We start from the raw sequence: 23998 nt of genomic DNA, 5'->3' as shown, positions 1-23998 counted from the left end.
CTTTTGAGAAGAGCTTTGAGTATTTTGAAACTACGTTCTGGGCAGTGACCGGCATTCTTTGAGAGAATAATACAAATTAATCACTAAAAAATTAACACCGGACAAACCGCTTCCATCCTCGCAGCAGAGAGCAAAGAGAAGCAGGGATTGAGGCCAATCCCTCTTTGCGCTGCAGTTTCTCATTATTTACCCTGGTTTAAGGAATGGCCACCAGCCAGCAGACACTGCAGCCTCATAGTATTTGCACAATTTATTTAGGTCGGTGTTGAATCTCTCTCGGCTTGTAGCTAGGATTGCTCCCAGGAGAATTCAGAGAGAACGCTAGATACTCAGCAAAGGGAGCTCGTTTTTGTTTTTTTTTTTGTTTTTAAATTTCAGAGGAATCTCTGCTGAGTGTGTGTGTGTGTGTGTGTGTGTGTGTGTGTGTGTGTGTGTGTGTGTGTGTGTGTGTGTGTGTGTGACGTCTAGCAACTTTGAGTATGGTTAAGAGGAATTATCCGGTGTCCGGTGCCAAGTGGTACTCTTGTGCGAGGGTCACGTGAGACCAAGGCCGAGGGATGGGGGGAGCGGGGCGGGGAGTCAGAGTAGAGTTGAGTCGATGAAGGGATTCCATAGAGACTTCCAGGCTGAGGGGGTGACGTCTCCGCAGGGCAGCGGGGGCATCTGGAGGCCGCCGGGCTCGCGGGCCTGTCCCTTTAAGGGGCCGGTCTCCGGGCCCCTCTGGCCGCGACGCCCGGACGTGCGGAGCCGCCCCGCCCCGAAGCCGCCCGTTTCCTGCGGGGCGGCGCGACGGCACCTGAGCTACTGCGGCGGGGCCTCGGAGCGAGCGCGCGGAGCCGGCTGTGGAGCCCGCGCCGCCGCGTCGTCCCGGCCTGGTTCCCGGCTGCGCAGGGTGAGGAGCAGGGCCTCCGGGGGGTGGCGGGCGGCGGCTTCCGTGCGCTCGGGCGCGGGGCGCGTTCTCCGGGTAGGCCTCGGCCCCGGGGGTCGCAGTCTGCAGCGTCCGCCCAGGCCGCGCCGCCGCTGGCCGGCTCTGAGGATCCGCCGGCGGGTTCCGGCTCCGGGGCGCCGCCTCGGCCTCTCCCGGGCCGCCAGGCCCGACCCTTGCTCTCGCCGGTGGCCGGAGCTCCGGGGGCCGGCTCCCGAGGGCGAGGTCGGCCCGTTCGGGCCGCGGGGTGACCGTGGAGCCTATTTTTAGCCGGGCCCGCGGGCCCCCGGGAGCGAGGGTGGATTAAGGCTCCGAGGAGGGTGGACGGAGGGAGCGCCTGGCTTGGGGCGCCCTGGACCGCGGCTGGGCCACGCGTGCGCCATGCTGGAGCCGCTCGCCTCTCGCTGGTCCCGGAGCGCGGCCCCTCCCACCGCCCGGTGCGCAGAGTTAGGGGAAATCCGCGAAGTTCTTCCTCCCTCCCTCCCTCCCTCCCAGGGGTGTGTCCGCCTCCGTTCCCAACAATGGGATTTGGGGCGTCCGGGATCTGGTCCCGTTCCGGAGTGAGGGAGCAGAGTCCGGCCACCCGAGACCGGGACGCGAGGGGAGCGGCGTCCTCTCCTTTGTCCGGCTTGCACCTCGATGAGGTTAAAAAGTGGGCTGGTTATAGTGTCAGCCGGTCCTTCTCGGGGAGGCGGAAACCGGGGTTCTAACAGCGGGGCCTTTACTTAGACTCGGATCCCGGAGCAACTTAAGCAGAGCTCCAGAAGCTTACGGCTGAACAGTTCAGAGTTGTAGGGTGTTCTGAGAAGTGTACACCCCTTACCCAGGTAAAGAGGGACACCCCAAAGGTGAAGTAAACATTGCGATGTGTAGGAGGTGACTTAGGGTGATTTGAGTTTTTGCCCGAATTAGTGAGCAGTGCAACAGCGGCCCCGGTGTGGCTTGAGACTTGAGCTAATCTTCCCACGAGCTGAGCTGGAGCACTCCGGCTGACCTGTATTTTGTATGTCCCGCAGTGGCCGTTCATATTTGACGTGTTGCTGGATAAATCAGCCCCTCCCCCATTCCTTTTCCGGACCCTGCATGAAATAGCTGGGCTTAATTATGTAGGTTTCTTGCCCATGCCTACCTTGAGTTAGAAACGTCTCTTTTAATTTTGTAGCCCTCAGTAGACATAAGTGTCTTAATTATCAGGTGCGTTTAGAGAATAAGGTGTTCTACTTTACTGAGACACACACTGACTGAAACTTAAAATATAACAGGACCTATCGGAAAAAATTCCTCAAATGTATTAAAAACTTCAATATCATAAAGGCTACTCAGTTTATCCTTTTCTTGACTCATAGTCAGCATTATGAAGAGGCATTAGTTTTTTTTGTTTTTTTTTTATTGCATTGGGATATTTCTGTGTCCTCCCTAAGTATAAGCAGTCTGTTGTGTAGTTTCCCCTAACAAACAGAATCCAATAAATCTATCCAAAATCCTCTCACCTCAAGCAGCTCACAGGCTTGCTAGTTTCTAAGTTTTCATTTTCTTTTGTTACGTTTTTCTAAAGACTGAACAGTTCTTGTTCTGAGGCTTAACTTGTAAAGGACTATGTTAAGATTGGTTGTTGGTCAGTTTGAGCTGGAATTTTACTTGAACTATTTGGAGGATGTATTGTTTTTCCAGGGAGGGGCACATTGGGATGAACCAAGAATCCTGAGAATGCCCAACAAACACTGTGCTTTAGAGGGACACCTCTAGCCCTGGAGTATGTATTGCTATTTGTATGCTTTTTTTATAGCGTAATTTTAATTAAAAAGATTTTTCAATACTTCGTAAAAATTAAAATTTAGTGAACTTAATGGTTCCAGGAGAGTTTGGTTTAGAAAATGCAGGGAAAAAAGCTTTACATAAATATTCAGGTGTTGGAGAGTAACCTTTTTGGGTGCTTGTGTGTGGTCTCAAAGTACTTTGAAGGCAAATCCTGAGTGTCCATAGAGACTAGAAGCCACTGTCTAGAGGAGAGACTTTTCATAAACAGACTGCATTTCATTTCATGCTGCTTTTTTTAGGAACATAATTTGGGGTGTTCTGATAAAAAAAGATGTAGTTTATGTGTAAGTGGCTGGGGGAAATTGGTGTAAGAATATGAACTATATTTTCCCTGCAAATAGGAATTTAAGGAGAAAAACTAGGTGCCATGAACCAAAGAATTGAACTTAAAGCTGTCTCTAAAAGTCTAGAAGAGAAAAGTAATGATTTACAAGTGTTTGTCAGGTGAATGAATTGGTGTTTACAGTGTCTTTGAAAGAAGTGACAGTGTTAAATTGTTTTTAAGCCTTTTCACTTTTTTTTTTTGTTTTGCTTTTTGGTTTTTTTCGAGACAGAGTTTCTCTGTGTAGCTTTGCGCCTTTCCTGGATCTCGCTCTGTAGACCAGGCTGGCCTCGAACTCACAGAGATCCGCCTGGCTCTGCCTCCCAAGTGCTGGGATTAAAGGCATGCACCACCACCGCCCGACGCCTTTTCACTTTTAAAAAATACTGGGGGTTGGGGATTTAGCTCAGTGGTAGAGCACTAGGCAAGCACAAGGCCCTGGGTTCGATCCTCAGCTCTGGAAAAAAAACCCCAAAAAACAAAAAATACTGTTGGGCACAATGGTGCTTTAAACCCAGTACTCCTGAGCCAGAGGCAAGTGGGTCTCTGTCAGTTCCAGGACAGCTAAGGTCACATAATTAAGACCTTGATTCCAAAATAAAAATAAAGGTTCAAGATTTAGCTTTTGTTGTTGTTGTTGTTTTTCAAGACAGAGTTTCTCTGTAGTTTTGGTGCCTGTCCTGGATCTCACTCTTTAGACCAGGCTGGCCTCGAACTCACAGAGATCCGCCTGGCTCTGCCTCCCGAGTACTGGGATTAAAGGTGCCTGGCTTGAGATTTAGCTTTTAACTAAAAAGCTTTACTAAAAATTTAAACAATCCCCTCACCCACCTTTAAAAGAAAGGGTCTAGTCTCTACCATAGAGATAGTTGTAACCCCCATGTTTATTCACTATAGCAAAGTTTGTCCATCAGCAGGTGAGTGGATAATGAAAGTTAGGTCTGTATATAAAACAGAATACTACCCAGCTCTAAGGAAAAATTATGTCAAAAATTTGCAGGAAAGTGGATAGACTTGGAATGTATACTAGTGATCAAGGTCACACAATCTCAGAAAGGAATAACTGAATGTTGTCTCTTGTAAGTGGAGTCTAGCCTATAATCTCTCTATATGTACAACAGTGTACATGTAGGTCCATATAATAAGGTAAGAGAACAAAGGCTAAATATAAGGGGACGGGGAAGGACAGTGCAGGGAGTGGACATGAGCTAGGATTGAGGTTATAAGACCTTTTCTGCTTTTTCTTTTCTTTTGTTTTGTTTTTGAGACAGGGTTTCTGTGTAGCTTTGGAGCCTTTCCTGGAACTCACTCTGTAGCCCAGGCTGGCCTTGAACTCACAGAGATCTGCCTGGCTCTGCCTCCCAAGTGCTGGATTAAAGGCATGTGCCACCACTGCCCGGTGACCTGTTACTTTTCTAGTGCTAATTCTGTCATGGATTTTTGTTTTGTTTTGTTTTTGATGGCAGATAAGTACATAAAATATATTTGATGCTGAAAGTGTAAAATTAATGTGCAGCTTCACAACTTCATTTTGAATGTCAATTCTAACTGTATAGAAGCTCATTAAAGTTGTATAGACTTTGGGTCTGATTAATTTTGGCATTTGATGTTTTTTGCAATTTTTAAAATTAAAATTTATAAAATAAATTAATGAAACACTTTATTAAAATAAAAGAAAAAAGAAAGGGGCTCACTCTATAGCCTTGACTGGCCTTCAGCTCACAGAGACCCCTGTCTCTGCAGCTGCCTCTTGAGCAGTACACCTGACTCCTGTGGGCTTTTATTTGCTTTTATAGACAGAGAAGCAAGACAAACTTCAATAAAAAAATAATTTTGGTAGAGATCCGATTGGAAATATAACATTCCCAGGAAAAGTATATGAAACATTCAGCTCTTTAAACAGTTGTGTTCTGCTACCGTGCATGTCATTTACTCCCCCTCCCCGCAACGTTGAGGATTGACTTAGTGCTCCATATGGTAGGCAAGTGGTGTGTTGTTCACCTAGGTACCTAGCTCTCTATCATCTTAACTACTACAGGGGATTGAGAATTCTGAACTCTTAAGTCTGCTTAAGTGATTTGTTACTAATTGTAGCAATTGTTTGTACTCCTTTTTCTTCCAGGATTCTCTGCATATTGGGTTCCATCCTCACTAATTGGCTCTTTTTCTTTATTGGTCATCCTGTAAAAATTGACGTGCTCAATCCTTGATTCACTTTCTCTTTATATTCTGGCAGTTTCATCCAGTGTCATGGCTCAAATATCTACTTAAATGTCTAGTCTGGTTTCCTTCTGCACTTTAGACAATGTTAGTCTTTCCACTCAAACTAAGCTTCCCTGTTTCTCCTCCACCCACTTCTTCTGATGCTGCTGAACCCATTTATAGCTGATGCCGTCCATCCAACAGTCTGGCAAAAACGGTTGGAGTTATCTCTGACTTACCTGTTTGATGGTTGACGTTCTCTCATTTTTCTTGTCCTAATAACATGATGAGAATCCAGACGCTTGGCTCTGCTAACGGCTGGTCCAAGGCACTCTCACTCTTGCTTAGCTGTGTGAAGTTGGCCTCCTCATGGTCTCCTTGCTTCAGTCCTAACTCCCCACTGTCGTGTGATAGTTTGTGTCTGACAAATAAAGCTTGCCTAGAGATCAGAGCTAGCCACTAGTTAACCATAGAGGCCAGGCAGTGGTACCATGTGCCTTTAATCCCAGCACTTGGGAGGAGTAAGCAGGAAATTGTGGAGTTTAAGGCCACCCTGGGCTACACAAGATTGAACCAGTCTAAAAGAGAAACAGAGCCGGGGTGGGTGCACGCCTTTAATCCCAGCACTAGGGAGGTGGAGACAGGATCTCCGCCTCCATTCAGTAGTAGAGACTGGAGCCCCCTATTCGGTCTGAGAGTTCATGGAGATAAGTCTGGTGGCTGGCTGCTCTCCTTCACTGATCTTTCAGCTTTCACTCTTGATATCTGACTCCGGGTTTTTATTGTTAAGACTAATTAAGATTGCGTACAGGCTTTGCACCACAGCAGCCAGATCATACCACTTCTCAGAAGTAGTCCTTATAGCCTGGAAGGCCATACACAGTCTGGGCATGCTCTCTCGAGCTCTCCTGGCCTCAGTTTAGCTGCTGACCCCACCCAGGTTATTTGTTAACCTTCTTCTGTCACTTTCCCCATAAAGTATTGTCATGGCTTACTCTACCTCCTTTGTTATTCAGGGATCATTTTCATGCCTCTCCTTCTAGGCTCGGTACTGTGGTCTAGTCTGTACCGTGCTCCCTTATCTCCTTAGCACTTGTGCCTTTTAGCATACCTGATACTACTCCTGTTAATCGGGTTTATTATTTCTTCTACACTCAAACACATACTATAATACAACTTTGAAGAGAACAGGCATTTTTTTTTTTTTTTTTTTTTTTGGTTTTTCGAGACAGGGTTTCTCTGTGTAGCTTTGCGCCTTTCCTGGGACTCACTTGGTAGTCCAGGCTGGCCTCGAACTCACAGAGATCCGCCTGGCTCTGCCTCCCGAGTGCTGGGATTAAAGGCGTGCGCCACCACCACCCGGCTGAGAACAGGCATTTTGTTTTGCTTGTTTATTTATGTATTTGTTTTGAGAGAGAGTCTTCTCATATAACTGAGGCTGTCCTTGAACTTGCTAGGTAGTCCAGGCTATGTAACCCAGGTTGGTTTGAATTTGCAACCTTCCTGCCTTCTCCTTCCCAGTATGGAATTATGAATATATGCAGTTACAACTCACACTTCTTTGTTTAACCTAAGTGTTGAAGGCATTTTCTGGCTCATAATAGGTGCTAAGAAAGAATTGGTCAAATGAATTAATTAAGCCTGTATCCCGCAGCTCCTGTCTTTTGTGGATACTGCCTTCTGGATCCTGTAGCTTTTAGTTTGTCCCTTTAGTTTGTTTCTTAGACAGTTCCTGAGAACTTTCAGAGAACAGAAAGGAGTGGCAGGGAGACTCTGGAACCTTTTGGTAGAGGGAATAAATAATGTTACATTGTGGTAGAGACTGAGGTACCCACTCCATATAATTGACTGTTGGTTAATTTAAAAAATTGGTTAAAACAAGGACTTAAAATACATAGGTGCTTTAGTCAGGTGAAGTGATATGTGCCTTTAATTCCAGAACTTGGGTGGTGTGGGGGAGAACAGGCAGGTGGATTTCTGTGAGTTCAAGGCCAGCCTGGTCTATATAGTGAGTTCGAGGACAGCCAGAGCTATGTAATGAGATCCCGTCTTGAAAAAAATATCCCAAAACCAAACCAAGACACATTAAATATTTGTACTCAAAGCATTTAACATTAATTTATATGTATATCTTTTTATTTAGAATAATCAATTTTCTTAGAATAGGGGTCTTCTGTTTTTCCTTCCATAGATTGTATTCTAAAAGCATTGTCTATAACTTCATTGTTTCTAACTTTTTAAAAAAATTATTTAAATTTATTTTATGTACATTGGTGTGGAGGTGTCAGATCCCCTGGAACTAGAGTTATATAGACAGTTGTAAGCTGCCATGTGGGTGCTGGGAATTGAACCCAGGTCCTCTGGAAGAGCAGCCAGTGCTCTTAACCACAGAGCCATCTCTCTAGCCTCCCTTTTTTTTTTTTTTTGGTTTTTTCGAGACAGCGTTTCTCTGTGTAGCTTTGCGCCTTTCCTGGATCTCGCGCTGTAGACCAGGCTGGCCTCGAACTTACAGAGATCCGCCTGCCTCTGCCTCCCGAGTGCTGGATTAAAGGCGTGCGCCACCACCGCTGGCCCTTTTTTTGTTTTTGAGACAGAGTTTCTCTGTAGTTTTGGAGTCTGTCTTGGAACTTGATCTATAGATCAGGCTGGCCTTGAACTCACAGAGATCCTCCTGTCTCTGCCGCCCGTGGCGGGCCCGCCCCCCCCCCCCCCCCCCCCCCCCCCCCCCCCCCCCCCCGCTTTTTTTTTTGTTTTTTTGAGACAGGGTTTCTCTGTGTAGCTTTAGAGCCTGAAACTCACTCTGTAGACCAGGCTGGCCTCGAACTTACAGAGCTCTGCCTGCCTCATGTACCACCACCTGAATGTCTAAAAACTTGTAATATTGGTTTCTTTAAATGAATGAAAATGTTGATAGTGAGAAATTCAAAATCCTGGAGTTTTCCAGCCCTTCAAAAGGTCTTGATTTATTTTCCTACATTTAGCTTTTGGCAGACATTAGTCATATATTTCTGCAAAAGAGAGACACGCTAGTGCCTTCAGGGAGAGGCCAAGACAGCACCATTTTGAGTAAACGTCATAGTAGTTCTAGGGCCTTAGCAGTCCCCACTGCTAAGGAGAATGCCCTTTGCCCACATTTCTTTATTTTACTGTTTTCCTTTTCTTTTTTCAGAGGGGGTACTGGTGATTGAACCTAGGGACTTATGTAAGCTTGGGAAAGTGCTCTATCATTGAGTTACAGCCCCCATCCATTTCTTTGTTTTGATCTGAGTCAATTTGTAATTATCAGTAATTTTTTGAGATTCAGTGAGTACATTGTTTATTAGGACACATTGTTATGTTACATGCTCATTGAAAAATGTGGGACAATTCTTTATTGTTACATAGGAACCAGATGAGTTGCCAAGTAAACAGTAATAAGCTAGAAGTTGAAAGGAAACTTGCAGGTCTTAGGCCCTATTAACGCTAAGGTTTTCTGTAAGTTCTTTACCTTCCAGTTCTTAATTCCGTGCATTCACGGGTCGTTAGAGACAGTGAGTGAAGTCTGAAGAGCTTTGCTTTGAGTCGCCTTGCTGGTTAGTGCCACCTGGCCATGGCCACCTACAGCAGTTACCTCCAACTCATTGCTCTTTGGTTTTTTTCAAACTTGCATGTATATTTTGTTCCTAAGCCGTTTTTTGTTTGTTTTGCTCCTTTTGAACTCTGTAAGCAGGACTCTTTTTGTATGAATTTATTCGAAGCTTCCCTTTTTCCATTCAAACTTTGTAGTCATGGTACTTATTTTTTGCCACACAGATTTTTGTATGATTGTTGTTTTTTTCTGAGACAGGTTGCCCAGACTGACCTTGAACTCAGGACCTCCCTGTTTGCTCCCAGTGCTGACTTTAAAGACCAGCTGCATCATTGTGCCTGTGTGTGTAGCTTTCTGTGTGTTGCTGGACATTCTTGTCTCCTTTTCTTAACACATAGCTGTTGATTTTTCTGTTGGGTTATATATCTTTCTTTTTGGCTGCTAGGAGTTATTTGTATGACCTGAATACTCATTCACGGCCAGTTATGTATTACAAATAACTTCTGCTACATTATGGTTTGTTGTCATTTTTTATGTTGACTGTATTAAAACTAGTTTAGTTTTAATTTATCATTATTTCCCTCAGTGATTTATACATTGTATCCTGAGATTGTATTAAGATCAAGATTATGAGAATGCTCCTGCCTGTTTCTTAGAAAGTTTCTATGCTGCCTCAGTTTTGTTCCTGAAGTTGACTTTGTAATTTCTTCTTTCATGTGATTGTTTCTTTTTCTGCAAGCTCTGCATTGTGTCAGGGTTCCAGTTTTTCAGGGCTCAGATGTGTTTGTTTACTGGATTCCTCAGTAGTTCCTACAAAATAGGGTTATTTTAAGGATTGTATCTGTTTTGCTTTATTATGTAGGATTCATTAAAAAAAAGTGAGGATAGTTATATTCTTTGAAATATCAAACCCAACGCCCATAGGAAATGTAAAAGATTTGTAAACTTCTCAGACCAGGCCTGTGTTGGCTGTGGTTTTCTTAATTTGTCAGTACTTGCTGCCTGAGTCAGTGCTGTGAGGACCAATTCCTTTGTATCCAGCTGATGAGTGCTCTACTGAGTAAGCTCTCAGCTCTCGGGAAGTGCTCGTGGAGTGACATTAAAGTCAAAGTTAAAATTTAAAATTAAAATTAAAATTTAAAAATAGTAAGGTTTTAGAAACAAGAATCGGTGAGCACCCTTGAGTTTGCCCATCTGAGAGTGTGTGTCCATAGCATAAACCACCAGGAAAGAAATTTTCTCTGTTGAAGAGGATGCACTATTTTTGTACTGTGTGTGTGTGTGTGTGTGTGTGTGTGTGTGTGTGTGTGTGTGTGTGTGTGTGTACATACAGGTGTGTGGAGGCCAGAGAAAAGCTTTTTGGGCGTCAGTTTTCCTCTTTAATCATGTGGTTCCTGGGGATTGGCCTCAGGTGTCAGCCTTGGTGTCAGGCCCCTTTACCCACGGAGCCATCTCGCCAGCCCTGTTTTTATACTTTGGTTATGTCTTTCCTAAAGTTCTCTTGTGATTGAATTAATCATACGCAGACAAACATTGTGAAAGTTTTTTTCTCAGCCCATGCCTTTAAATATTTGCCAACACTAGTGAAAGGTGATAATATTTTCAAATGTAATTTTCTTTCTGATGGTTTCATGAAATCTAGCATATAATAAGCTCCATTGTTTAAAGTGTTACTGCACTGGTGAAGTGATTACCATTCTCAAGGCACTGAACTTGTACTCCGTGTCCACAGTTTCTTGGTTTTCTTAGTAATCGATTACTCTCTTGTCCTGGTTGCCTAACTGAAAAGAGATGTTACAGTATTTCAGTTTGTGTATCTTTTTTTTTTTTTTTTTTTTTTTGGTTTTTCGAGACAGGGTTTCTCTGTGTAGCTTTGCGCCTTTTCCTGGAACTCACTTGGTAGCCCAGGCTGGCCTCGAACTCACAGAGATCCGCCTGGCTCTGCCTCCTGAGTGCTGGGATTAAAGGCGTGCGCCACCACCGCCCGGCCAGTTTGTGTATCTTTAATGTTACGGAGGTTGCTTTGAAAATACATACGCAGCTGGGTGGGCGTGGTGGCACCAGCCTGAAACCCTGTGGCAGAAACCAAGAGGGGGGAGGAAAATGCCTACAAGCCAGTCTGGTGGAGGCATTTTCTCAGTGGAGATTCCCTCTGCCAGACATGTCTAGGTTTAAGTCAAGTTAACAACCTGACCAGCATGGTGATTTGACTAGAATATGATTTTAGGTGAAATTTTGCATTTTGATGGTCATTTCAGGAAAGCTTTGTCTTTATTTTCTTTTGTGTTATTTATCTCTTTTTAAAAAAATAATGTATTTTTATTTTATTTGCATTGATGTTTTGCCTACATGTATGGCTGTGTGAGGGTGTCAGATCTTGGAGTTACAGACAGTCATGAGCTGCCATGTGGGTGATGGGAATTGAACCTGGGTCCTCTGGAAGAACAGTCAGTACTCTTAACTGCTAAGCCATCTCTCCAGCTCATATTGTTTATCTTTTGCAAATTTATTTATATCAAGCTTGTTTTTAAGATCTCTTACTGGCAAATATAGTGGATTTGTAAACCTTTAGCTTGTATAAAGGGAATTCACTATTTTTTCAGGTTTTAAGTACTTTGTTTTCTATGAATAAAACTTTGGATTATTTATTTAAAACATTATGGTGTGTGCTTATGATCTTGTATGTGTGTGGGTACTCATCTGCCACAGTGTATGAACAGAGTTCAGAAAACAATTTCCTGGAATTATCTGGCCTTCCACCAGGGGATCCAGGGATCAGACTTCATGTTGGCAGGCTTGGGTGGTTGTCAGTTACTTTTGTATGGATAAAATACCTAGACAAAAAAACAAGTTAGGGGAGGAAGGTGGAGTGGGCTGTGGAGGGGAGGTGTAGCGGCAGGAGCGGGAAGTGGCAGGAGCGGGAAGCTGGCGAGGCCGTCCAGTGCTGGACTTCCTCTATCAGGCACGGCCCTGGCTTCCTAACCTACAGCAGCACCCCTAAATATGTGAGCCTGTCAGGGACGTGTCTCACTGAAACCACCAGAGACAGCAGCAGGCTTTTGTACTGGTGAAGCAGTCTCTCTGGCTCTGGATGTTTTTATTTGATGTAAATGATCTTGTCTTTGCTCTACTGATTTGAAATAACTTTCGGCAATCTATTTGGGTTTCCTTGAGTTAGTTTGTTTTGTGAGACAAGGTCTCACTGTGTAGTCCTAGCTGACCTAAAACTCATGTGTAGATCAGGTAGGCCTTGAACTCACAGAGATGAGCCTGTCTGTGCCTTAAGCACTGGAGTTAAATGAGTGCTCCTGGGTTAGTTTTTTTTTTTTCTTTAATTATTAAAAGAAAATAGTATTTACCTTTACTCTTTGTGTGTCTATGTAAAGTGATTTTTTTTTTCATTTATGGACTCTTGCAAAATACAAACAGTTATTTTGGGCTCCTTAATTTACAAAGTTACCTTGTCTTGTAAGTGGTTGCACTCCAGTACTTGTGTCTGTATTGGCTTGAGTTTCTCCTCTAATCTAATTGAAGGCCTGTTAATGGATGTCCTTTGAGACAGTATCTCTCTCTAGTCCACAGGCTGCCCTCAAATTCCCTATCCTCCTGCATCAGCCCTCCAAGTGCTGGTATGATAGGCATGCGCCACCATACCTAGGCCCTCGAACCTATTTTTGTCATTTATTAGTTTTAAAATTTTGATTGCTTTTTACTTTTATTTTGCAGAAATCCCAATTTATATTTGTTTAGTCGCTTCTTTATATTGACTGCTTTTTGTTAGTATTTGTCTTAGTTAGGGTTTCTATTGCTATAATAAAATATCATGACTAAACTCTGTGTGGGGAGCATGGTTTTGAATGAAAATGAGGACATGACCTCTCCAGGTACGAATGAATTCTCTACTGGTATATACTACATTTTCTTAGTTGATAGACACCTGAGTTGATTCCATAAACTTGGCTGTTGGAATAAACATGGATGTGTAAGCATCTTTACTATATGCTGTTTTTGATTCCTTTAATATTTACTTAGGGAGTGGTATAGCAGGATCATATGATAGTTTTATTTTTCGCTTTTTAGAGTCCCTCATACAGATTTCCAAAGTGGTTGCACAACATTTCTAACAGTATATATTATTACCCCCCACCACGATCTTTTGGTTTAAGTTTATTTTTTCAAAGTTTTTGATTAAGTCCTGGATATTAATTCTCTGTCGAATGAGTAGTCTGTAGAGATTTCCTTGTTTTCAGCCGACTTTTTCACTGTTTCCTTCGCAGTGTAGAATCGGTTTGTTTGGTGTAATCTCATCCGTCATTTACCAGTCCTCCCTGAGCTGTGGGGTAATGTCTAGTCATTGCCTGTGCCTATATCTCTGTGCGTATTCTCTGCTCGCAGTGTCAGGGTTACAGGCTCTTGACTTGCTTTCAGTGGATTTTCAGGTGGGTGAGAGAGACGGCTCTAGTTTCAGTCTTCTCCGTGTGGATGTCTGCTTTTCCTCGCACAGAAAGAGGCTGCCTTTTCTCTCTCGTGGGTCTTTGCACCTTTGTTGACGGTTGGCCATACGTGCTTGGGTTTGTTCCTGAGTCCTTAAACTAGCTCTGTGGTTGTTTTTATGTCAGTGCCATGCTGTATTTGTTCCTGGGGCTCTGTAGTTTAAACTGAAACCAGGCACTGTAATAGCTCTAGCAGTGTTCCTTTTGCTGAGTATTGCTTTTGGACATTCTGGCTACCAGTAATAGATAATTGCTTATCACTATAACATACTGCCTATAAACGAACCATTTTTCTGAAAAAATGCATTTGGCTTAAAAAAAGGCAACATAAAATTAGGTATTATAGGCTTAAAGGACAGGAAACGTGGTATAATGGTGGTCTGTTCTGAGGCTCAGTGATGAGATTACAGATTATTTTACCAAGATGTAATAAACTTGCTTGTTCAGTGTGACCTTATAGCTGCTGTTCTTGTCCATTGAATAGCATGCTTATGGACTAACTCATGAACATGTGCTTCTTTTAAAGGTGGATTCATTTAGTTGTCCCGTTTGGTTGTTTTTTTTTTTTAAAGATTTATTTATTTATTATGTATACAGTGTTCTGTCTGCATGTATGACTGCAGGCCAGAAGAGGGCACCAGATCTCACTACAGATGGTTGTGAGCCACCATGTGGTTGCTGGGAATTGAACTCAGGACTTCTGGAAGAGCAGTCAGTGCTCTTAACCTCTGAGCCATCTCTCCAGCCCCGTTTGGTTGTTTTATAGTTAAGGAATTTTAAGTTCCTAGGTGAGAACTACCTGTTGGTGGATATGCATAGTCCTGTTTTCTTGGATGGGCCTGTTGGCTTGTGTTTTGGTGACTGTATATGAATGGGGCTGAGAACCACTTTTAGTTTGCTTAGTTTTGTGTTTTTGGTGACTGTATATGAATGGGGGTGAGAACCACTTGTGTTTTTGGTGACTGTATATGAATGGGGGTGAGAGCCACTTTTAGTTTGCTTAGTCTTGTGTTTCCATAATTTCCCCCAATTGTTTTTTTGATACAGGGTTTCTTTGTTCTGGAAAATGCCCTATAGACCAGGCTGGCCTTGAATTCAGGGATCCACTTGCCTCTGCCTCCTGAGAACTGGGATTAAAGGCGTGTGCCACCACTGCCCAGCTTCCAGTTGTTCTTTTAAGTCATCCAGCTTAGGTAATTTTGTTAAAGTACAGAAAAAATTTAAAAGTAGGGTATTGTGTGTATCACTTTCATTTTTTTTAAGGCTTAGTTTGAACAAAATGTTAGTAGATGTGAGAATAAGTGAACATCCCAGTAAGAAGAAAATAGAATTCAAATTTCTTTTATTTATTTGAAATTTAATAGTATATGATGATATTGCTTCAGTTTTCCTCTATGCAGGCAGACAATTTTTTATTTCTGTTTTTACTTCTAAAAGTATAATGTAACTGAGTATGGGGATTTATACCTACAATTCTGTATTTGGGAGTATGAGGCCAGCCTGAGCTACCTAGTAAAACCATATCTATCTAAAAAAATAATATTGTCCATTAAGAATGGTTCCAGGCTGGAGAGATGGCTCAGTGGTTAAGATCATTGACTGCTCTTCCAGAAGACCTAGGTTTAATTCCCAGCACCCACATGGCAGCTCACACTGTCTGTAACTACAGTTCCAGGGCATCTAACATCGTTACGAAGGCATGAATGTAGACAAAACACCAATGCTTAAAAAAAAAAAAAAAAAAAGGTTCCTAGTGGAGCATGGTGGCATATGCCTTAATCTTGTGGGTCTCAACTTACTTTAATATAGTTCCTTGTTGCCGGGCGGTGGTGGCGCACGCCTTTAATCCCAGCACTCGGGAGGCAGAGCCAGGCGGATCTCTGTGAGTTCGAGGCCAGGCTGGACTACCAAGTGAGTTCCAGGAAAGGCACCAAAGCTACACAGAGAAACCCTGTCTCGAAAAAACCAAAAAAAAAAAAAATATATATATATATATATATATATATATATATATTTCCTTGTATTATGGTGACCTCCAACCATAAAATTATTTTTGTTTCTACTTCATAACTATAATTTTGCTGCTGTTATGAATTGTAATGTAAATATCTGATGTGACCCCTGTGGAAGGGTCGTTTAACCCCAAAGGAGTCGTAACCCACAGGTTGAGAGCACTGCTTTAAGAGCACCACCACTTCCTGGCCTCATTAATTTCTTGAAGGGTTTACTCCCGAGTAAAATAGAAAAGAGACTATTGTGTGGACTGTGCTTTGAGTAAAGTTTGGGCTTGTTTTCTTGTGTCCTGTGCAAATTTCCCTCTTGATTTACTTAACAGAAATTTCATTTGCCATTATTGGCTGTTTCCAACATTCAGATTAGAATCCATTAAAATTTGCATATGGTTAGGTTGAAAAGATAATTAATGCTTCATGCCTGATAAGAGGAAATTAACAAAGGTCACTTTTGCCAAGTCTACCTAGTCTCTGTTACCAATTAAACAAACATAATGAATTGTATCCTAAGGGCTTAGAAAATGTTAATGATCAGTTTCCATCAACTACAGATAACTTTGTCTCAACCCTTTTCTTCCTCTTTCCCATTACCTCTACCTGGTAAATTCCTTAGCTCGTCTTTTTTTTTTTTTTTTCCACCTTCTCGAGACAGGGTTTCTCTGTGTAGCTTTGGAGCCTGTCCTGGAACTCACTCCTAGCCTAGGCTGGCCTTGAACTCACAGAGGTCTGCCTGCCTCTGCCTCCCAAGTGCTGGGATTAAAGGCGTGTGCCATCACCGCCTTTTTTTTTTTAGTTTCCTTTTATTTTGTTCCTAGGCCCTCATTGCCATCCTTTCTCCTCAATGTATAACCCTGTTACCTGTAGCTATAAAGTGAATTTAAGGTGTGTAATAGATATAATACATACTTCTTTATTAAGCACCTAATTTTACCTGTAACAAATATGGAATTGAACATTTTGTAATCTTTTTAAAGTCAAGCTTAGCATTTTAAGGCAAGTGATTCTGACAGTGCTATATCCCTATTTTCAGTTATTGAATTTATTATATGTAACATATCTTAATTATATAAAATTATGACTTTTTAAAACTTTAATTATTGCATTTTTTTATATGTAACATATCCTCCACCCCAACCCCTGCTCCAAGACAGGGTTTCACTGTGTAGCTCTGGCTATCCTAGAACTCATTATGTAGACCAGGCCTTGAACTCAAGATCTACCTGCCTCTGACTCCTGAGTGCTAGGATTAAAGGCATGTGCCACTATACCTGGTTTATATAACACTTTTGCCCCCCTTCTCTTTCTTCGAGACAGGGTTTCTCTGTGTAGCTTTGCGCCTTTCCTGGAACCCACTCTGTAGCCCAGCTGGCCTCGAACTCACAGAGATCTGCCTGGCTCTGCCTCCTGAGTGCTGGATTAAAGGCGTGCACCCCCACTGCCCGGCTAAAGGTGTGATTTTTGACTTTAGTAGAATTGAATTTAATCATAACCATAGTATTTATAGTTTTGTTTTTGTTTATTTTATTTTTTTTTTAGATAGAGTCTTATGTTATTCTAGCTGGCTTTGAATGTGTACTGGCACATCCAGTTTAAATGGTTCTAAGGATTGAATCTTGTGCTAGCAAGCACTCTATGAACTAAGCAACCCCAGGTACTTGTAGGTTTAATAGCTATACTCTGAGTTGGTTTTGAAGCTGAGTATTTTATGTCTTCAGTTTGTATGTGATGCTGCTCTGTATCCTGACATTGTGGTTAGGTTCCTCCACATACAGTTGAGATCCGTACGAATTCAAGCAAAAGTCTTGAGGGAATTCCATGAAAATCCAGAGGAAGGCAGCACCATTCCTTCAGATCTGTGGGACCTGAAAATGGACATAGAAAGTGAGCCTAATGTGAGGACAGTGTTTCAGACCTCTGTGCTCTGGCGTTGGGTCTCTTTGCCATCAGTGTTTGCTGCTTTTCCTTTTTTATTTGGATGAACTTGGTTAGTATGATCACAGAGGAAGATTCTGGAAGCCTACGTACGTGTGTGTGTGTGTGTGTGTGTGTGTGTGTGTGTGTGTGTGTGTGTGTGTGTGTGTATAGGTGTATGAGTTTGGCGTACTTTTGTAGCTTCTCTGTCTGCTGCTAAGCAAAACTTTGAAATGTGTACCAATTCATTTTTCTTCTTCTCTCAATGGCCCAGCACAGCTGTATATCCTGTGGATGCTTTAAAAAACAAAACAAAACACAAAACACTCATCTTTAAAAGCATTTCAGTTGAACAGTAGCTAACAGGCAGACAAAGCAAATTGTGTTTAGTTGACTCACAAATGGGATGAATTGTCAGAGAGGACAGTTTTAAACAGTGAGCATGTGATTCCTTCCCCTTGAACCTGTGGGATCTTACCGTAGTAAATTGCTTGTGGAAATGTGACTGTTAGTCAGAAAGATTAATCTTGTGCCTGTTGAACTATTTTGTTTTCAGGTTCTGTTTCAATTTTAGATGTGGGTCATTGCTGGTATAACTTAAATTAAGAATGCTCTGATTTTAAAATGAGCTATAAATTAATTGAAAGACAAAGTTGATTTTAATAAGCTTAAAGCTATTATGATTACCATATACAGTCATTCTGTTTGGCTTGGCAGTTAACACAGACAAATAAATATAAATGACTCTTTTACTAACATCTATATTCAGGGAGGATCTCATGTGTCTCGGATTGGGTTTCAACTCTTGATCCTTCTGCCTCAGCCTACATGTTGGGATTGCAGGCCTGAGCCAACACACTGTCCCCAGTACCTTTATTTTGCCCCTCTGCCTACCTAATGCTGGGATTGCAGGCCTGAGCCACCACTCTGTCCCAAGTACATTTATTTTGTCTTATAATATTTAACTTTGTAAAAATACTTCCGGTAAAGCAAAGTTCTAAAATAACTATAAGAACAATGATTCCACATTTTGGAAGAATTTGTTTGTTTTTTCATTTTTTTTCTTTTAGATAGGGTCTCACACTTTGGCCTAACTTGGTGTGAGGGTGCTTGAACTTCTTACTATCCTGCTTCCACCTCTTGACTGCTGGGATTCTAGAATCATGTGCCACTATACCCAGTTTATGAGGTGTTGGGAATCAAACTTCATGTATGGTAAGCAAGCACTCTATCAACTGTTTACATCCCCAGACCATCCCCTTTAAAAACAACACTATTTACATATTGATTGATTGCCTCAATTAAGAAAAAGATCACATGTATAATAGGCTGGTTTTGAGTTCACTATATAGTTGAGGACGGACGTTTCCTGTCCCAACTTCCTGTTCCCAGATATCCAGCAGCCACTTCCCAAATTACCACACAGAAGCTTATATTAATTATAAATGCTCGGCCAATATCTCAGGCTTATTACTGACTAGCTCTTATACTTAAATTAACCCATAATTCTCATCTATGTTTTGCCATGTGGCTTGGTACCTTTTCTCAGTATGGCATTCTCATCTCCTTTTCTCTACGTTTGCTGGCGACTCTCTGACTCTGCCCTCCTCTTTCTCATCATTCTCAGTTTGGCTTTTCCGCCTAACTTCCTGCCCAGCTACTGGCCTGTCAGCTTTTTATTAACCAATGAAAGTAATACATATTCATAGTGTAGAAAATTTATTATTCCATAGCATTTCCCCCTTTTTGTCTAACCAAAAAGGAAGGTTTTAGTCTTAATATAGTAAAACTATATACAACAAAACAGTTTTTAAGAATTACAGTGGCAATGTCCAATCCATTTGCATTTGACAAAATTAGAGAAAATACTATTTATCTTGGTGAGTCTAAAGTTTTGTATCTAATTTACTTTCTATTATAACTAAGGAAAACTGTAACTATAACTATTTAGTCTTCAACTACATCAAAGACCCCAGAAGGGTGAAATGCTACCTATGACAGGGACAAATGCAAATGGACTAGACATTGTTAATATAATTATTGTGTGTATATATTTGTATATAGTTATTGTATTGTATATAGTTTTACTATATTATCTAAAACCTTTACTTTTTATTTAGACAAAATGGGGGAAATGTTCTGTGATATTTTGATTGTGTTCTGACAAATAAAAGTTTGCTTGGAGTCAAAGGGTGGAGCTAGCCACTAGCTGACCATAGAGGTTTGGAGGACTATAGACAGAGAGGAGACAGGAAGTGGTAAGGTGGGGCCGAGAGAGGATCTTGGCATTTTGGATGGAGGAATGGAAGAGGTAGGAAGCAACTGGTGGTAGCTCCCGGTTCTCTGATCTTTCAGGTTCTTACCCCAATATTTGACTCCCAATTTTTTAATTGATAAAGATGAATTAGATTAACGCTTCAATAACCTAGGATGTAAAATGCTCCTGCTCTACCTCTAGAGTGCTGAGATTAGGGGCTTGTACTACCATGCTTGGTTTTTATAAGGTGCTGGAGCTCAAACCCAGGGCTTTGTGACTGCTAGGCCTACCAGTAGATCCATCCTCAGCCTCAGAACTTGGCTGCTTTAATCATCTCAAGAGCACTAATTAAAAAGCTTAAATATTCTTAAATTTATTCTACATTAATTGTGCAAAAGTTGGTACTGGGGAGATGGCTTAGTACTGTTCTTGCTGAGGACTTGCCTTTGATTCCTATGTCAGGTGGCAGACATGTAATCCTAGCTCCAGGAATTCTGATGCTTCTGGCCTTTGAGGACACCTACATTCAAGTGCACATGTACACGCATACACATACATACACATAATTAAAAACAATCTTTAAAAAGGTACAAAAGTTAATTAACTTGCTTCAGTTTGCTTTATTACAAGTATGTCATAGGATATAATTACATCTTGTGTTATACATACTGTCCTTTTCCACAACATATTGGAGATAACATAAGAATACACATAGCATAGACATCTATATAGGAATACTAATGTCTAGAATCTAAACTCCCAAATCATTTTTTCTTGTAAGTTTCGCAGAAACTCCTGGAGGTGAGGCATATGGTGTCTGTGTTCAGACAGGCAGATGTGACCAGATAATGAGATTACACCTCCAGGCAGCATTGAGTCATCAGATAGTGGATATTGGGTGCTGCTGCTGAGGTAGAGCCTTGGAGAAGACAGTGATGGCAGTGCACAGTAAATTGTTATATACATGAAGTAAGATCAGAGGATTTAAAAAAAGCATCTACTTTGTGCTTATAATGTCAAATGCCATATCAAATCATTGTGATTTTTTTACTTCTTGTTTCCTTATTCTTGCTGTATCCCATTACATCATGAGACTGGTTGTTAGAGGAATGAAATTTGCTAGCAATTGTCTTAACCATCCCTATTTTTTCCTTTTACATTTTTTTTTTTCTTCTTTGAGACAGGATTTCTCTGTGTAGCTCTGGCTGTCTTGGAACTCACTCAGTAGACCAGGCTGGCCTCAAGATCCATCTGCCTCTGCCAGAATGTTGGGATTAAAGGTGTGTGCTACCATGGCCAGACTCTAAAGTTTGGTACTTTAATGACGTTAGTATATTGGTAATTGCTAATATGTCTCTATTTTCACATGTAGTAAGTAGTATATGTTATATACTAAAATGGAGGAAACTAAAGTAAGTTCCAAAAATGAGGCTGGAGGGATGGTGTATTGTAGGTGGAATATTCTGTCCCGCCTGTTAGCTCCCAAATAGCCACACAGAGACTTATTAATTATAAATGCTTGGCCGATAGCTTATGCTTGTTACTAACAAGTTCTTACAACTCAAATTAACACATTAATTTACTTGCTGCCATGTGGCTCATGGCTTGCTACCTCATCTTGTATACGTCCTGCTTCCTCTGCACGTGGCTGGTTACTCCGCCCTTCTTCTGGAACAGTGTTCTCTCAGTCTGGCTCTCCCGTTTAGCCTCTCTTGCCTAGCTTTTGGCCACTTAGCTCTTTTTTAAACCAGTGGAGCAGCACATCCTCACAGTGTACAACAGGATTATTCCACAGCAGTGTATTGTATAATATGTTTGGGATGTTCTGAGTTTAATTCCTAGCAGTAATTCTTTCACCTCCTACCCTGTCAAAAAAGGGAGGGCAGTGGAGAAGAACTCCTCTCCCCCACCTGCCCCTTTTAGGGTCTTTTCATGTGGTTTGAGAAGGAAGGATATGCCACACTCCTTAGTTACCAGCCATTTCCCTTTCATAGCATAGTTCAGTTGTAGAACCCATGTTGTAGACAGCTAGCTTGTTTTGGGCTATGCTTGTAGATTGGATTAGATTTGAAATGATAATTGAAAGGGCAGGGTGTTATAAGTGGCTTTTTATAACTGACTGGGGTTTTTCTTTGTCTTTTTTGCCTCCTCCATTTAGATTTCATAGGCTCACGTTAAGAAAAGCACCATGGAGTTTTATGAGTCAACATATTTTGTTGTCCTTATCCCTTCAGTAGTGATTACCGTCATTTTCCTTTTCTTCTGGCTTTTCATGAAAGAAACATTATATGATGAAGTTCTTGCAAAACAAAAAAGAGAACAAAAGCTGATTTCTACAAAAACAGATAAAAAGAAGGCAGAAAAGAAAAAGAACAAAAAGAAAGAAGTCCAGAATGGGGCCATTCATGAATCTGATTCTGAGAATCTACCTCGGGACTTTAAATTATCTGATGCTTCAGCCATGGAGGAGGAGCAGTTTGTACCTGCTCCATTGAATGTGTTTGAAACTTCCAGCAGTGTTAAGGAAAGAAAGAAGAAGGAAAAGAAACAAAAGCCTTCACCTGAAGAGCAGACCAGCAAAGAAAGTGATACATCAAAGATTCCAGGCAAAAAAGTGGAGCCCGTCCTAGTTACAAAGCAGCCGGCCCCACCTCCTGAAGCAGCTGCCTTGAAGAAGAAAGCAGGGCAGAAGAAGTCTAAAAATGGCAGTGGTACATAATCTTTTAACTCATTGCATGATTATATGTAGTAATCTGAAACAGATTGTTCACCTCACTGTTTGCTCTGGTTAACAGGAATTGCCGATAGAAATTAGCAGTGATTAATGAAACACTTTAAACTTCATCCATAACTATGTAAAAGACTCATTGGAAATTTATACACCTGATTTTGGTGGCTTAAGGGCTTGTAGTTATTGCCAGTGACATTTCAGTGAACACATTGTAATCAGTGTGATGGGAGTTGAAAAGGGGAAATGTTTCTCCCTTTTGATTCAGTTTTCCAACAGTCACATATCTGGAGGCACTGGGCCTCGGGAGATGAGTCATTTGCCAACTGTAGACACTGGAATAACAGGTCATGATGGTAGAAAAAGATCAGATGACCCAGGCCTCCGGGCTTCCAAGGTGGGCTCCTTGGAACATTCAGTGCCAGACATTAATTTTAAAGCTTGAGAAAGTGCTGGCTAGTTGTGATTGTGTATGTAAATATATATGTGTGTGTATATCTCATGTATACACACACACATATATATATACACACACACACATATGTATGCACTTATGTATATATAATTAATAAACATTGGATTGAAAATACTTGAAAAAGGATCGTCTGTGAAAATATTGAATTGTGAAAGAGAGTCCGTTTTCAATATGGGCTGTCATTTAAAATTGTCATTATTTCCTAGACAATATGGTACAACAACTATTTACATAACATCCACTTTTATAATGTATTATAAATAATCTAGAGATGTTTAAAGTATACAGGAGAAGTACATGGGTTGTATTGAAATACAGTGTCATTTTCTGTAAGGGAGTTGAGCGTTCTCAGGCTTTGATATTGGTGGTGCTTTCTAGAATCTGTTTCCCCCATGGGTGTCAGAGAAGGAGTGTACAGTGGAAAGTTCCTGAGAAATGGCAACTGATGTGTACAGCTGCAGAGTATTGGCAGTATATGAAGAGACTGAAATTCTTTGTGTATCCTTATTTATATTGTTAGCGGTTATGTTGAACTTAAAGGGCTTTCTTGCAGCTGTGACCACATATGGTACTAGAGAAATAATAGTAAGCACTGAATACCTTAGGAAGGAGAATGTGTAAGCCAGTGTCAAAAGGTGATTTATGTAAAAATATGGAAGAGGTAATAGAGAAGAAATACAGAAACGAAAGCAACAATAATTAATGGTATTTAATTTAAGAGTTTCCAGAGGAGGCATTGCCTAAGCTGTCTTTAGGGCTAAGTCACTTTACCAAGTCACTAGTGGGTCTCACTCTACACTGATAGAAAGCTACTTGTTAGGGCACAGGAGAGATACATGAGTATAGAGTATTGTTAAGAGTGCAGTGAACAGTTTAATCCCAGCACTCATGAGGCAGAGGCAGGTGGATCTCTGAGTTCGAGGCCAGCCTGGTCCTCAGAGCAAATTCCAGGACAGCCAGGGCTACACTGAAACCCTGTCTGGTGGGGGGCGGGGGAGAAATACAGTGAACAAACCTGAAAAGGTCATAGTACCTAGGTCATGATGGTTTTTGTAAACACCCCAGGAAGTAGGGCTTATATTAGTTACTGTTAGAGCTTTCAGTCACGTTAATACAGTTTGTTCTTTCTTTCTTCCTTCCTTCCTTCCTTTCTCCCTCCCTCCCTCCCTCTCTCTTTCTTTCGCTGTCTGTCTGTCTGTCTATCTAATCAATTTATTGAGTATATTGTAGGGGAACAGTGAATTGAGCAATGTTGGATTGTATTTGATTTACATATATGTAAATATA

The 23998-nt window shown here is 41.6% G+C and overlaps 1 protein-coding gene across 1 annotated transcript in view; it reads left to right on the top strand.

The window, feature by feature from the left end:
- The first annotated feature begins 593 nt into the window (after nt 1-593).
- Ktn1 (kinectin 1) overlaps nt 594-23998 on the top strand; it is a 96821-nt gene continuing 73416 nt past the window's right edge. The window contains exons 1-2 of the mRNA XM_052733408.1: nt 594-892; nt 21667-22219. Coding sequence (XP_052589368.1) covers nt 21697-22219 — 523 coding nt within the window. The 5' untranslated portion in view covers nt 594-892; nt 21667-21696. The remainder of the gene's footprint in view (nt 893-21666; nt 22220-23998) is intronic.

This window comes from Peromyscus californicus, unplaced genomic scaffold (assembly GCF_007827085.1).
Source record: "Peromyscus californicus insignis strain IS unplaced genomic scaffold, ASM782708v3 Scaffold_12__1_contigs__length_115047231, whole genome shotgun sequence".
NCBI lineage: Eukaryota > Metazoa > Chordata > Mammalia > Rodentia > Cricetidae > Peromyscus > Peromyscus californicus.
The sequence above is the reverse complement of the archived record's forward strand: the minus strand, read 5'-3'. Positions and strand labels throughout refer to the sequence as shown.